The following is a 14706-nucleotide window of genomic DNA, read 5'->3' on the forward strand; positions in this document are numbered from 1 at the left end:
GCGCTGTGTCATTTTTTGACTGTAGGCCGTAGCAATGGGAAAGGTGTAACCAGAAACCAGAAACACAAATAACATGAGCTGCACCGTTCTCTAAAAATGAGCTCAAACCACAAATCACGCCAATCAAAGCGTGTCCAAGACCCAAGACTCCTGCACGCTCCTCCAGCAGCAGCGAGTGTTGGGGAGAGGGAGACTGATCAAATGCCGGCAGACGGCGCTGAGCGCCCACTATCTTTCCGCTCTTGACCACATCGATTTCAATCTTGCTCAACACTTTAATCGGTGAGATCAGTGAAGAACCTATGTGGGTCAGTATGCATAGGAAAATTAGATAAACGGGAGTTTGGGCACAGGCTGCTGACTAGTGTTAAAACATATCTTTTTTATTTTGCTGATAATATATGGTAAATACAATGATTATACTAATGGGCTTTAAATTACATGTGCCCAAAATAATATCACTTGCCTCTTTTTTTTCAGTCCTATGCAATTAGACAATGCATTCCCAAATAAAACAATGCCAAGGCTACATATAATGATGTTCGCTTTGAGAAATGCTTGACTACTTGAACCCTGTTGGCCCAGGGCACCAATTGTTAAGCCTCCTCGGACAACATGATCTTAAAAATGCAGAGCCACCTTAGAGAATCTGCATGGTGATTCGAATGCTCATCTTCTTTCTTGGGTGCACATGTCCCAATAACATACCAGTCCCTGTAGCCCCCTCAACTCAACTACCATCCCTTCAGCCAGCCTGTGTTCTACCCATCTATAATCCCCCCACCCCATCCCACACTTGCAATGTACAGCCACTACTCTTGACCTCCCCTCCCCAAGTGGTGCAGTCACAGCATCTTCCATCACCATTGCCATTGGCTATCAAAATACCACAAACAAGAGAAAATCTGCCGATGCTGGCAATCCAAGCAACACACAAAAATGCATGTGTTTGCTTTATCAAAATACCACACTCAATTTCCCCATTCTGCACGGAAAATTTAATCACAGCACACACAAAATGCTGGAGGAACTCAGCAAGCCAAGCAGCGTCTTTGGAAGTGAATAGACAGTCAATATTTTGAGCTCAGTCCCTTCTTGTTCAAATGTGGACCCATTACTTTGTGTAGAACTTCAGTGCTCAATGCTATTTGCTAACTTCTATTGTTTGCACATTTTTGTTTCTCTATGCTTTGAGGTTTGATGGTCTTTCTTTTTAAATGGGTTATTTTGGGGTTTCTTTGCTTTGTGGCTGCCTGTAAGGAAATGAAACTCAAGGTTGTATAATGTAGACATATATTGATAATGAATGTACTTTGAATTTGCATGTATTGGGTGTGGATTAGCCAGCCATATTGATTGGTAATGTCACACACAGCCACCTGTGAGCAGTTATATATCATTCCTTGGGTCACTAATCATGCTGACTTCAAGTCAGAGGTAAATAGGAATTTAGTATAAAAGTGACAGTGACATTTATGTGTCTGGCCTTACTAATTGAGATCAAATGAGTGTAATTCACTGAGGTGCATGATCCTTACTTGGTTATCGTGAGGCTACTCTTTGAGACCTGGGCAGCAGCTGACATGGTCATCCCCCGTTGTGTGCTGTTGTTGTTTATTCAGTGCTCCTTTATGTCATGGCTGTGAACATGGCAGATTATTCTGCTTCTTGACATCTACCAAGGATGTTGGAGATGGTGATGGTATAATTATTTGAGCTAGATCCCGAGTTATCAACCCTGTCCCTGGGAGATGTCCGCCTGCTGCTGCACTTATCATTCACACTTATCGAAGATTTGGCTTTGATGTGTCTGAGGGATGATGTGCCAGCTTGTGGGGAGGTTTGCCCTGGTTAATCAAGAGGTCATTGGGATGGGTTGTCAGCGAAAGGATGAAAATGGTTGGTCAATTTATACCTAATAAAACAAAATTCAAGCTAATTGATTATCAAAGTACACGTATGTTTTTATATACTACACTGGGATTCATTTTCATGCAGGCATTGATTGAAAAGATAAAGAAATACAATAGAATTTAAAGAAAAATATACATAAATGAACAATGGACAAAAGAAGACCAACTGGAAATTTAAAAAAAAGCCTTCTACTTTCAAATCCCCGGGTTCCACTGTGCTCAATTTCATTTCTTCCCACTCTTCGCTATTTCAGACTGTGATATCTATGTGGAAAAAAAACAGTTAAAGAGTTCACATGGAAAGTTGAAAGGAGTCACTAAAAGAAAATCTTGCATATTCACGTTCCATTAGGTGCAGTTGGACTCCCACAGACTTTCTTTTATTTTTCTCCATAATCTCTGTTCAATATCCTTTAAGGAATTTTAGGAAAGCAGAATCAAGTGAATCATTTTTTCTCCTCCATCTTTCAAACTGCACAATTTGCTCTGTAGCCATTCAAGGCCATCTACATAAAACTAATGGGGATCCTTTCAATATATACATGTGGGTTCTCAGGGATATCATCACAAGCCTAATATCATTTTGACTTAGTGGAAAGCTATCAAGCGGCAACAGAAGTTCTTTTTTTTTGCAGGCTCTGAAGGAGCAGAAATGCTCTTTTGGGATATACAGTGAGAACTGGCTGCTGCAGGAACACATCCTCCTTGATTGCAAAATATCTGTAGAGAAAACCCCTGTTGGCCCTTGGAGGAGTCTTTGGAATTCTAATGTTCTACATCTTCCATTTGAAATGGGATTTAAATGACTGAAAAAAATGTTCTGATTTCTGTATCAGCAAGGGTGCTTTAAATTCATATCAATGCTTGCTGCCAAAACTGAGATGAAACCTTGTTTACAATTGCACTATAGTATATTTTAAAGCAGTTTACTTTTCTACACACTTTTCAAGCTTTATCGATACATCTTTGTCACTTCCATTTTTTTTGTCAGTTGCTGAAACATACATACAGATAACCAAGATAACTGGATTTCAAACTCATCATGGCAAACTCATCAGAGTTACTGGTTGGTTGCTTGATGTCTTAGCTCAGACCAGAAGCTTGTCACACCAGCAAAGGCCAACGGTCTGACACGGTGGTCAGCAGCACAGGAGCGCCGCAGGGAACCGTACTCTCTCCGGTCCTGTTCACCCTGTACACATCAGACTTCCAATATAACTCGGAGTCCTGCCATGTGCAGAAGTTCGCTGATGACACAGCCATAGTGGGGTGTGTCAGGAATGGACAGGAGGAGGAGTATAGGAAACTGATACAGGACTTTGTGATATGGTGCGACTCAAACTACCTGCGTCTCAATATCACCAAGACCAAGGAGATGGTGGTGGACTTTAGGAGATCTAGGCCTCATATGGAGCCAGTGATCATTAATGGAGAATGTGTGGAGCAGGTTAAGACCTACAAGTATCTGGGAGTACAGTTAGACGAGAAGCTAGACTGGACTGCCAACACAGATGCCTTGTGCAGGAAGGCACAGAGTCGACTGTACTTCCTTAGAAGGTTGGCGTCATTCAATGTCTGTAGTGAGATGCTGAAGATGTTCTATAGGTCAGTTGTGGAGAGCGCCCTCTTCGTTGTGGTGGCGTGTTGGGGAGGAAGCATTAAGAAGAGGGACGCCTCACGTCTTAATAAGCTGGTAAGGAAGGCGGGCTCTGTCGTGGGCAAAGTACTGGAGAGTTTAACATCGGTAGCTGAGCGAAGGGCGCTGAGTAGGCTACGGTCAATTATGGAAAACTCTGAACATCCTCTACATAGCACCATCCAGAGACAGAGAAGCAGTTTCAGCGACAGGTTACTATCGATGCAATGCTCCTCAGACAGGATGAAGAGGTCAATACTCCCCAATGCCATTAGGCTTTACAATTCAACCGCCAGGACTTAAGAACTTTTTAAAAGCTATTATTAATGCTTTTTGAGATAGTGATTTAGATGCATATCATATTTTTTACTGAGTTAAGTATTGTATGTAATTAGTTTTGCTACAACAAGTGTATGGGACATTGGAAAAAAAAGTTGAATTTCCCCATGGGGATGAATAAAGTATCTATCTATCTATCTATCTATCTATCTATCTATCTATCTAAACATAACTATAATTAAACACGCCAAACAAGTCTTACTCTTAGCAATTTGTTGCTCCCTGAAAACTGAAGTAAAAATTTGATTACTCAAGGTAAACCACATCCCGTTGGTTCACAAACACCAGAAAATCTGCAGATGCTGGAAATCCAAAGCATCATGCACAAACAAAAAATGCAGATACTGCATTTAATAAAGTAAACTTTATAAGTATATGAAAGTCATTTGAGGGAACCTGCAGACAATACTTGAGCAAAATACATTCAGTTATTAAAATCTCCACTGAGTATATGTTCATGGTATTTTGTTGCTGCAGTCCATTCATTTCAAGGTTCAACATGTTATGCATTCAGAGATAATCTTCTGCACATCACCGTTGTGGTTATTTGAGTTATTGTGGCCTCCCTGTCAGTTTGAACCAGTCTGGCCATTCTCCTCTGACCTCCCTCATTAACAAACCATTTTCACCTACAGAACTGCAGCTCACTGGGTGTTTCTTTTTTTTGTGTTTTTTTTTGCATCATTCTCTGTAAACTCTGGAGAATGTTGTGAAGTTCCCAGGGGATTTGCAGTTTCTGAGATATTCAAATCATTCTGACTGGCACTAACAACCATTTCATGGTCAAAGACACTAAGATCACATTTCTTCCCCATTCTGATGTTTGGTCCGAACAACAACTGCACCTCTTGATCCATGTCTGCATGCTTTTATGCATTTAGTTGTTGCCACATGATTGGCTGATAAGATATTTGCATTAATGAACAGGTATACACAATAAAGTGGCCACTGAGTGCATACAAATAGAAGTACTTCCAGAAATTAAATCAGATAATTTATTTTCAATGTTTCATGCCATTAATAATAAAATTATTCAAAATTATGAAGATGACTGGGAAATGTTCACTGGCTCTATTAGTGCCGCACACTTAGTAATGGAATGTACTTTTCAGCTTTGCAAATAATATTGTTTTTTAGACTCTATAGAAACATTTGATCAAACCTCACACCACCCTATGAATTCTAGAGAATGAAGAAGAAACTGAAGTGTTTGCATTCTCAATTTGCGACATTATATATTATTAAAGAGTCTGGAGGAAGGTAATGAAATTAAATAGGTGAATGAAGTGTACTTTGTTGATGAATAGAATTGAAACTTATCAGCTCAACAAATAATATTGCTTCTGAGCCACAAGACTGAATTTCAGAGAATCAAGAAGAAATTGAATGAGGTAACATACCAATTTCTTCACATCTTGTAGATAGAGATCTTGTAAGATAAATAAAACCACATTTCTGCAAAAATATATGTTGGTAGAGAAGACAGAATGATGTAATGAAATCCATAAATCAATGAAATGGCTGTTGTTGATCAATATATAGTTAAATCATATTAATTCAGCTTTTACATAAATCAGATCAGCGCTATAATTTTGCTTGATAGAATTGCAAATCTCTGTGCACAACTGGACATCTTGGCTTCGCTGAAAAGGTGCTTTTTACTCCTTTTCCTTTTTTGGTCTCCATCGGCATGCATGACATGTAGCTAATGGGTTGCATGGCAACTTTAAAGCTGGTCTCTAAGAGACATGAAAGCAGCCTAGTATGACTCGTTCTTTGATTTATTTCCTTCTTTATATGTGAAGAAATATCTGCCTTTATTTTGCACAGAAGTGACTTGGTTTGGTTAGAAAATCAGTTTCTAGGAAGTGGTAGGAAGAGAAATCTATTACTCTTTAAGCAGTTCGTTATTTTCTTTAAAGATTAAAAAAAGATTACTGATACACAAAGTACTAATATTTAGTATTCAATATGTATATTTACATTGGTGCAGTTACAGCCCCATACAGTAATCTATTATTTGTGATCTGACAAAAATATTGCATAAAAGCTTTTGGAATTCTATGATTATTGTATGCAGAATTTACAAAATCCCTTCTAGAAATGGTTTATCTTTTGTTTTTGAACAGTACAGATAACAAGATCAAAGAAGATCTTCCGGTTTGCATACTAAATAGAGCCACTATGTGGACAGTTGCATAGGGCAAGGCAGTGAGCGATAGTTAGCACAGGGAGTGGATAAATCTGCTCACTCATCATCATTGGACTTGGACTATATCAGTAAGGCAACAAAAATTTAACAATGTATTGGTTAGGACTTCATTTTCTAGAATGCAGAAAGAAGATTGAGAGGAGATGTGATAGAGTATACAAAATTATGAGGGGTATAGATGGAGTAAATGGATGAAGGCTTTAATGACTGGGGTTAGGTGATACTAGAATTAGGGGTCATGGGTGAAGAGTGAAAGGGCAACACAAGGGGGATCCTCTTCACTTCGAGGGCAGTGAGAGTGTAGAACAAGCTACCAGTGCAAGTGTTGGATGGGGGTTCAATTTCAACATTTAAAATAAATTTGGATAGAAGGGGTATGCAGTACAATGTTCTGGGTGTAGGTTGATGGGACTAAGGGGATTAATGGTTCAGCACAGACTAGATGGGCTAAAGGATCTGTTTATGTCCTGCAGTGTTCTATGACTCTGGATGCTATGCTTACTGGATTAATCATTTGGAGGTCTTGACTACTGATCCAAAGACATGAATTTACTCCATACCATCTGCGCAAATTTAAATACAGCTAATTATATCAACAGGAATTTGACGGGAAAAAAAGAACACATGTGTAATAGTAGCCATGAAATGAAAAAATAGTTGCAAAAAGCGTTCCTTCAGAGAAGTAGACAATACGAAAAGCAGTATATTTGACTCCTAATTGTCATCGGAAATGGCCTCGGAAGTCTCTCAGTTCCAGACTAATTAGTGATGGGCTATAAATGCCAGTCTGTGTGTCATCTATGAAGAACAGAAAGGGTGGAGGAGCAAGACTTTGTATTCCATCTGGGTAGTTTCAACCTGATAGCATGAATATCAATTTCTCCTTCTGGTAAAATATTTCTTCACCCCAACCACTTCTCTGTACTTCTATTGCCCACTCAGGCCTTTTACCTCTTCTCATCGACCTATCACCTCCCCCTGGACCATCTCCTCCTTCCCTTTCTCCTATGGTCAACCTTCTCTCCTATCAGATTCATTCTTCTCCAGCCCTTTACCTTTCTCATCTTCTTGGTTTCACCTATCACCTTCTAGCTATCCTCCTTCCTTGTCTCTCACCTTTTTATTCTGGTGTCTTCCCCTTCCTTCTCAGTCCTGAAGAAGCATCTCGACTGTTTATTCATTTCCATAGGTGCTGCCTGACTTGCTGAGCTCCCCCAGCATGTTTTGTATGTTACAAAAGAAAATATTGTATGATTCATGAATGCTGTTGTCTCAACTTCAATTATTCCCTTCTTCATCTGCAGAATGGTAAATTATCAGATAAATCTGAAGTGAATGAAAGAGAGAAAGAGGAAAGAAAAACAAATCTAAATAAAAGAAACTGAGTAAATACAAAAGTTTCATGGTGTATAAATACACTTCACATCCAACAAAATGCCTTTAATGTGAAGCCACTGTTATTTAATATGGAATCACTGCAGTCAATTAGTCCTCAGTATGCTTTCACAAATAATAATGATATAATACTTCCAGATATTCATTTTGATAGCTTTGGCCTTTCCACCAGAAGCTCTCCCCAACTCTTCAATGTAAAGTCCTATGGGATATTATACATCCATTTAAGAAGGGAGAAAAGAACTCAGTTTAATGCATTACCTGAGGCTCATTTAGTACCATTCAAGTTTAAATCAAAAACTCCTGGCTGAAGTTCCCTCCAGGGATCTTCAGAAAGCACAAGAATCTAGCCTGACACTTTAGTGCACATGAAAGCCTCCTGCACTCTTACAAGTGTTGCATTTGATTTGAGATTTTAATTTAGGATACCTTCTGCTCTTTTCTGTGGAGACAAAAGATCCTTTGGTGTTTTTTTAAGGTAACCCTCGAGCTCTGGGCAACATTTATCCCACAAATAATATTTCTAAATCAGATCCAGGTTTTGTGTGCTTCCAAATTAGTCCTGGAGGGGCTAAGGCTTTTGCCTGAAGCTCAGAATGGTGGAATATAGATTTGGAATGGTTTCATTTTATTTATTTATTTTTAAATTTGTTTGTTTGTTTGTTTGTTTATCTAGGTATATCCATTTATTTATCTATTTGTTCATTTATCTATTCATCTATTTATTTATTTGTTTGTCTGTTTATTTATCCATCTGCTTATTTATTTGCTTGTTGAGAGAGGCTGCGGAGTAGGTCCTTCTGGTCCTTTGAACTGCACTGTCCAGCAATCTCCCAATTTAACGTTAGCCTAATCATGGGACAGTTTTCAATCACCAATTAGCCTACCAACCAGTGTGTCTTTGGACTGTTGGAGGAAACCAGAGCACCCGGAGGAAGCCCACGCGGTCACGGGGAGAACGTAGAAACTCCTTACGAGCAGCAGGGGGAATTGAACCCACGTCGCAGGTACCGGAAAGCCTTGTGCTAACCACTACGCCATGTGCTGCCCCATATGGGAGTCATAGGTTATTGGATCCTGGAAGTGATGAGGTGCTCCGAAACTAGGCAGCTAAATTGAGGGTCATAAGGTGATTAGAAAAGGGTTTGGCTGTCAAGAATCTTGACAGCAAAGAGCTATGGGTTATGGCAGCCTAATCAAGTATTCCAATCGGTGTCAGGGAGAGTTGGTGGACTAAACAGTATTTGCAGGGGAGGAGTGATGTGATCTAGTTGGGGGTTACAAGTCAAATAGCAAAGATCAGTGGCTGAGGGTTCCAATATGGAGATGAGGATCAGGAGTTACCTATTGGATAAATATTCACAAGTTGTCTGCTTTTCTGAAGCATTTTGCAAGTTACATTGATTTCAAATTTTCTTTATTGATTTTCATAATTAGTTTGGATAGTTGATTTTTTTTCCCCACTGTTTCATCATTTTCTGGCTGCTCTCTAATGACTGGGCTGTCAGATTTCACACTGAGGCGTAAACAGATGGTGTTACATATGAAGTAATCCTGTTTTAAAAAAAAATCCAGCTGAGAGCTTGAATACTTAATAATATTGCAGAATAACTGTTCTGCCTTTCACCTTTTCTTCATTTCAAGTGGATTCCTTTAATGCAACAGGGTAAATAATGCTGTGGGAGTTCCCACTGATCTTGCTGAACACACTGTAATAGGCAGTGACTCATTTCCCAGATGGAAAAGGAAGGGCTACATTCATTTCCTGATATTATGTCATCTAAATTTTACTTGGTACCTTATTAATCATGTAGGGCACAGACTGCTCCACATGTACATGTTAACTGTGAATGTAATCAATATTGGCAAATTCAAAAATGCCTAGTAATGTTTTCTTCACCATATTATTTCCTGAAGTTATTTTTCTGAAGATATTTTTTAATCAAAACATTCAAAAAATATAGCATCTGTTTTCTTGCTTGTAACTCTGCCTTGTGCTGATTAATATAGTTGACATTTCAAAGCATTAATGAGAGTCTGCACAGCATTAGAAGGGTGTCATCATTTGGACAAGTTATTAAATTTATCATCTTGGTAGATGCATAAGGCATAAACACAAGAGACTCTGCAGATGCTGGCAATCCAAAGCAACACAAACAAAATGCTGGAGGAACTCAACAGGCCAGGCAGGATCTTTGGAAATAAATATGGAGTAGACAGTTTGGGCCAAGAGCCTTTTTCTGGACTGGAAGGAGAGGGGAGGATGCCAGAATAAACAAGCGAGGGGGGGGGGGGAAGAGGAATAGCTGGAAGGTAATGGGTGAAGCCAGGTGGGTGGGAACAGTGAAGGGCTGGAGAGGAAGGAATCTGATAGGAAGAGAGTGGACCACAGGAAAAAGAGAAGGAGGAGGGGACCCCGGAGGGGGGGGGGGGGGGGTGGTGTGGTGATAGGCAGGAAAGTAGAAATATGAGGATACAAGGCCAGAGTGGGAAATAGAGGAGTCCAGAGGGAGGGAAATTTTTTAACTGGAAGGAGAAATCAATATTCATGCCATCAGATTTGAGCTATCCAAAAGGAATATATGGTGTTGCTCCTCCACACATTTAACCAAAATAACTCAGAGAATATCTAAGTTAATGGTGAGGAAGTATTTTATTAATATAATGAAAACTGAAAAGGTATTATATGTTCATATGTAACATGGAATTGATGATCCAGTTTACCAAAATACTCTGTGGTCACCATATTAGCCACACCTACATACCTTCATTTTTTCTTTGGTCTATATAGAGAAGATGTTGTCGGAAGAAAGTTGTTATATTTTCTTTATTGTATGACACCACATACAAATCATAACACTTCCATTTTATTTTCACGCTAGGAGGCTTTGGAGCTGTACAAGCCTGATTTTATCTTTCGATCACAAAAGCGTTTGCAGGAGCTCGAAGTTAAGGCAAAGCAGAGGAGAGTCCAGATACAGGAATGCATGCAGCCACAAAGGAAAAGGATCAGACCATTACCCTCCCCATTTAAAAAACGTCAGTGCACTAGACCACACCCCCTGAGTGGTAAGCTATTTCAAATTGCAAACCTGACTAATATATTGGAGAGAAAATGTAGAATATTGCACAATATATTCCTTGTTTGAGCAAAAAATCAATTCAGTCTGAAAGGTTTGCTTTTGATGTTTAATCTATCTGTTAATCTTCTTTGGTTGTCCATGGATAATATGCTTCCATAATTTTTAAGCGCATCTGAATTCAGATTAGAACACTTAAGTTTGATAGAATATTTATACTTATCTCTATCTACACATTATGCAGCAGACATACATAATTATATTTCATATTTCCTTCCAAGAGACTGTTCAGCCCACCTGGTCTATGCTGGCTCTCAAAACAATCTCATTCCTCCACTGATTTCCTCTCTCTGTGATCTCTTCTCCCCACATCCCAATCAGCTGCTGACTGTTTTAATCCCTTCTCTGCATAATAATGGATCAACCCATTTTACTTACCAACCCATTTGTTCTTTTGGAATATGGGTGGAAACTAGAGCTCCTGGTGGAAACCCATACAATCACAGCGAGGACACGCACGATCAGTACCGGAGCTCGGGTTGAACCCAATTCACTGGATTTGTGAAACAGCAGCTCCACTAGCAGTAGTATTATGACACGTATGAATCATTCAATTTTAGCCCCTCGTTTGAGTGGCTTCAGGCGGTAAGCCATCAGTAGTAGTGAAAACAGTTTTGAAGGATTTTGGAAATATCATTTCAGGCAACCCAATCAAATGAAATTCAAATGAGGTTTGCTTTTAGGTCAATTTCAAGCCACATTATGCCTAATTAACTTGTCATGACTGAAAGTGCTGCCGATGAATAGGATATATTAAAAACTAATAGTTCTTATTGCTTGTTCGTCAGCATGTGCATAGTTTGTGCGATTCAATTAAAATATTGCATGAGAAGTGGATTTTGTCCCTGCCACAGTTACTGAGGGATTACCAATCTGTGGTGTTTGCATTTCACAAATTAAAATTGTCAATTGCATTAATTCTTTAGTGTGTGACCTTGCTTTAAGCCACATATTTAGAGAGTAAGTTATGAAGTCGGTGATCTTCAGTTCCAGTTCTCTGTGCATTTGATGTGCTAAGACTTGGAGAAACCAGATATGAGCTAGAGTTTCCAACAGTGGTAGCATTATTCCTTTAGCTTTAAAATGAGAATATGTGACCTGAACCAGACATAGGCTTGCAGTAGTGGGTGGCACGGAATCGTAGTGGTTAGCCTAACGCTTTACAGTACCAGCAACCTGAGTTTAATTCCCGCCGCTGTCTGTAAGGAGTTTGTATGTTCTCCCCATGACTACATGGGTTTCCTGTGGGTGCTCCAGTTTCCTCCCACAGTCCAAAGCCGTACTGCATGGCAGGTTAATTGGTCATTGTAAACTGTCCTGTGATTAGGCTAGGATTAAATAGGGGGATTACTGGGTGGTGTGGCTCAAAGGGCCAGAAAGGCCTATCCCATTCTGTATCTCAATAAGTAACAAAAAGAGAATATCTCAGTGTCTAAAAGAAAAGCTGGTAGAGAATATCCCAGGCTAACTTTGTGACCCAATTCCTGCTTAGTCAGCTTTGTTTACCTCCCTCTCACTGAGGCTACATGCAAAGCTTGCAACTTTTGCCCAGCTTTTACCCTACCCACTGATCTGCTGTCCCATACGACCAGGAATATCTCCAAGCACTTCATCCCAAATATTCATCTCTACCTCATGAAGTGACAATTACACATAATTGCCTATTGTGCCATCCACCAGCCGCTGCCAACATAAACACCATACCCTTCCTGACTGCTAACCCCTACCTACCCTTAACCCCCAGCAGCATAATTCCCCAGTAAATTATGCCCCACTTGCCTTGCCTGAATTTCTCCAAGGTGGTAAGAGTCTGATTATGTGAACACTGATGCCAGGCAGACAAACTCTGAAGAGTATTGATAATGACTGGGGTCACCCGTCTTGTAAAGTCACTGCCCAGAAGAAAGCAGACCACTTCTATAGAAAAATTTGCCAAGAACAATCATGATCAATACCATAGTTACCTATGTCATGCAAGGCATGTAATGAATAAATGATGATAAGAAGCTTGCATTACATAAGGTAAATTTAGTAGCTTCTGGTTTTGTGGGCTTTTAGTACTACAGGATTTCCCAGCAGTGGGCTCACAAGGAAAATGTTTCTGATCTGCCGCACAGCAATAGTTTTAATTCACCTTTGCAGATGTTGAAGAATTCTCAGTTGTAAGATAGTAAAAAGGAAGTTTTTGCTGTTTACAGCCTTTAGATCAAGCATATTACTAAAGAGAATACATTTAAGATTTAGTGTTCAATAAGTTCTCGGGCACTGATGTGCAATCACAGGAAGGCTGAAGTTTATAATTGATTAGTGCTGATAGAGTTATAGCCTGAGATGTTGGTCCCAGTCCCAAAACTGGTGAGAGGATAGCACCTTTGCAAAATTGGTTATTTCAAAAAAATTTACTGCTTCACTGGTCAATTCATTCACTTCAAAATTGCTGCATCTTTGCCAAAACTCTTTTCAGAGCATTGATTGCTGTTTGATTTATGACTTAGATCCTTTTTAATTACTTTATTTGTAGTCACCATTTTAGTATGGCATATTTATGTTCTTTTACAAACTGATTGTCTTTATACAGTCATAAACAATTTATACAAATGTTTCTGTGATTGCTATTGATTTAACTGTAATATAAATCAATGGGAGATCTTTCATCGATCCAACATTTTTAATTCTATTTGTTTTTTTCCACAGTGACAGATTACCTACCTACCCTTAATCTTAGTCAGAAGCTTGGAATCATAGTTAACTACATGTAATATTTAATATTCTGCCTATGAGGCCTTCATTGTCGCTATGCAACCCCATTCCCCAATTCTATTTCTCTCCAGTGGTTCCTCTTGCAATTTATCAAGCGTAAGCTACGATGTATCTCACTACAGTATCAGTGGAACAATCTATGCTTATTCAGTAAGCTATTGCACAAAGCAACATTTTCCAGTAAAGATATAATCCAAAATATTTATCTTCTTCAGAAATTGCTTTATTAGCTTATCTAATTCCACTTATACAGCTTTTTTCCAGTCCCATAGCTCTATTATATCCAGCTACACTCTACCTTTTATCTTCCGTCTATCATGCTCCAAGCTTTGCTTCATTGTTGATGGCAATCGATAATATATCAATCACGTTCCCTTAAATTCCCTTGCTGAAGCCCAAAGCCTTGATTTTTTCCCTTCCAACTTTAAAAGACTCCTTGCAGTCATTATATCTTGAAACCTTTGGACTGCATAAACAGAAGTTGTTGTGGAGTGACAAGGACCTTTCACTGGACAAAATTTCAAGTTGAAATTGTACAATTGTACACAATCTGATTAAACATGGCATTTTATTAAGTGCACATCTCTCCATTTTTAGATAATCTATACAAACCAAAGGAGAGGATGATTCCAGAGAAAGAAATGCAGATGAGATCCAAAAGGTAATTTGAAATTATTCTTAGAACATTTTCTAATCTGTAAAGACACCCTGAGTGCAATTTATTTAAAAACTTTCATTCAGCTTTACAATGTCAGCAGTTCTATTTCTGGCAAAGTGCTTTGCTCACAGAAGTGTGAGTTAGAGGGCTGGCAACTCAACAATATACAGTATTTGAACATTTCTTATTGTGGATTCATTCATTTTAGTGACTGAAGCCCAGGGTTTGCAACAGTTGCCAGAAATAGCATGGCTTTTGAGTACTGACTTACGTTCCGAGATGTCAAATCTGCAAACTTTTTGAACAGAACTTAGTAAAGTAATAACATTCATATAAATTTGTCTTTGCTTTAGCTAAGAAAATTAAAAATAAATAATTGACTTACAGTGGGTCATGTCCTTAATCATATCTACTGCATGTACACTAATCTAATCTGCCTTTGATACAGTTTATATCTTGAAATTTTTATTGAATGACTAGAAACTACTTACAAATCATACACAATTGTAACTTTGCTGGAAACTAATTTACAAATTTTTAAGGATGTATACTTTATAAACGTGTCCATATTTTCTCAAATGTTATATTTTTTATCCATTTTGTTTATTTGAAACAAAATATTATTTGCTTGCTTTCTGTCTGCAATATATATT

General features: G+C 38.7%; 1 protein-coding gene and 1 long non-coding RNA gene across 7 annotated transcripts in view; one reads left to right on the forward strand and one right to left on the reverse strand.

Annotated features, from left to right (window-relative positions):
- The window catches only part of c23h10orf90 (chromosome 23 C10orf90 homolog), a 198192-nt gene that overhangs the window by 163848 nt on the left and 19638 nt on the right, over positions 1-14706 (forward strand). For all 4 annotated transcript variants that reach the window (XM_073027586.1, XM_073027582.1, XM_073027585.1 and 1 more), the window contains exons 7-8: positions 10378-10564; positions 13993-14056. In XM_073027586.1, coding sequence (XP_072883687.1) covers positions 10378-10564; positions 13993-14056 — 251 coding nt within the window. The remainder of the gene's footprint in view (positions 1-10377; positions 10565-13992; positions 14057-14706) is intronic.
- The window catches only part of LOC140715421 (uncharacterized), a 123964-nt gene that overhangs the window by 86618 nt on the left and 22640 nt on the right, over positions 1-14706 (reverse strand). The gene's annotated exons all lie outside the window — the stretch shown is intronic.

This window comes from Hemitrygon akajei, chromosome 23 (assembly GCF_048418815.1).
Source record: "Hemitrygon akajei chromosome 23, sHemAka1.3, whole genome shotgun sequence".
NCBI classification, from domain to species: Eukaryota; Metazoa; Chordata; class Chondrichthyes; order Myliobatiformes; family Dasyatidae; genus Hemitrygon; species Hemitrygon akajei.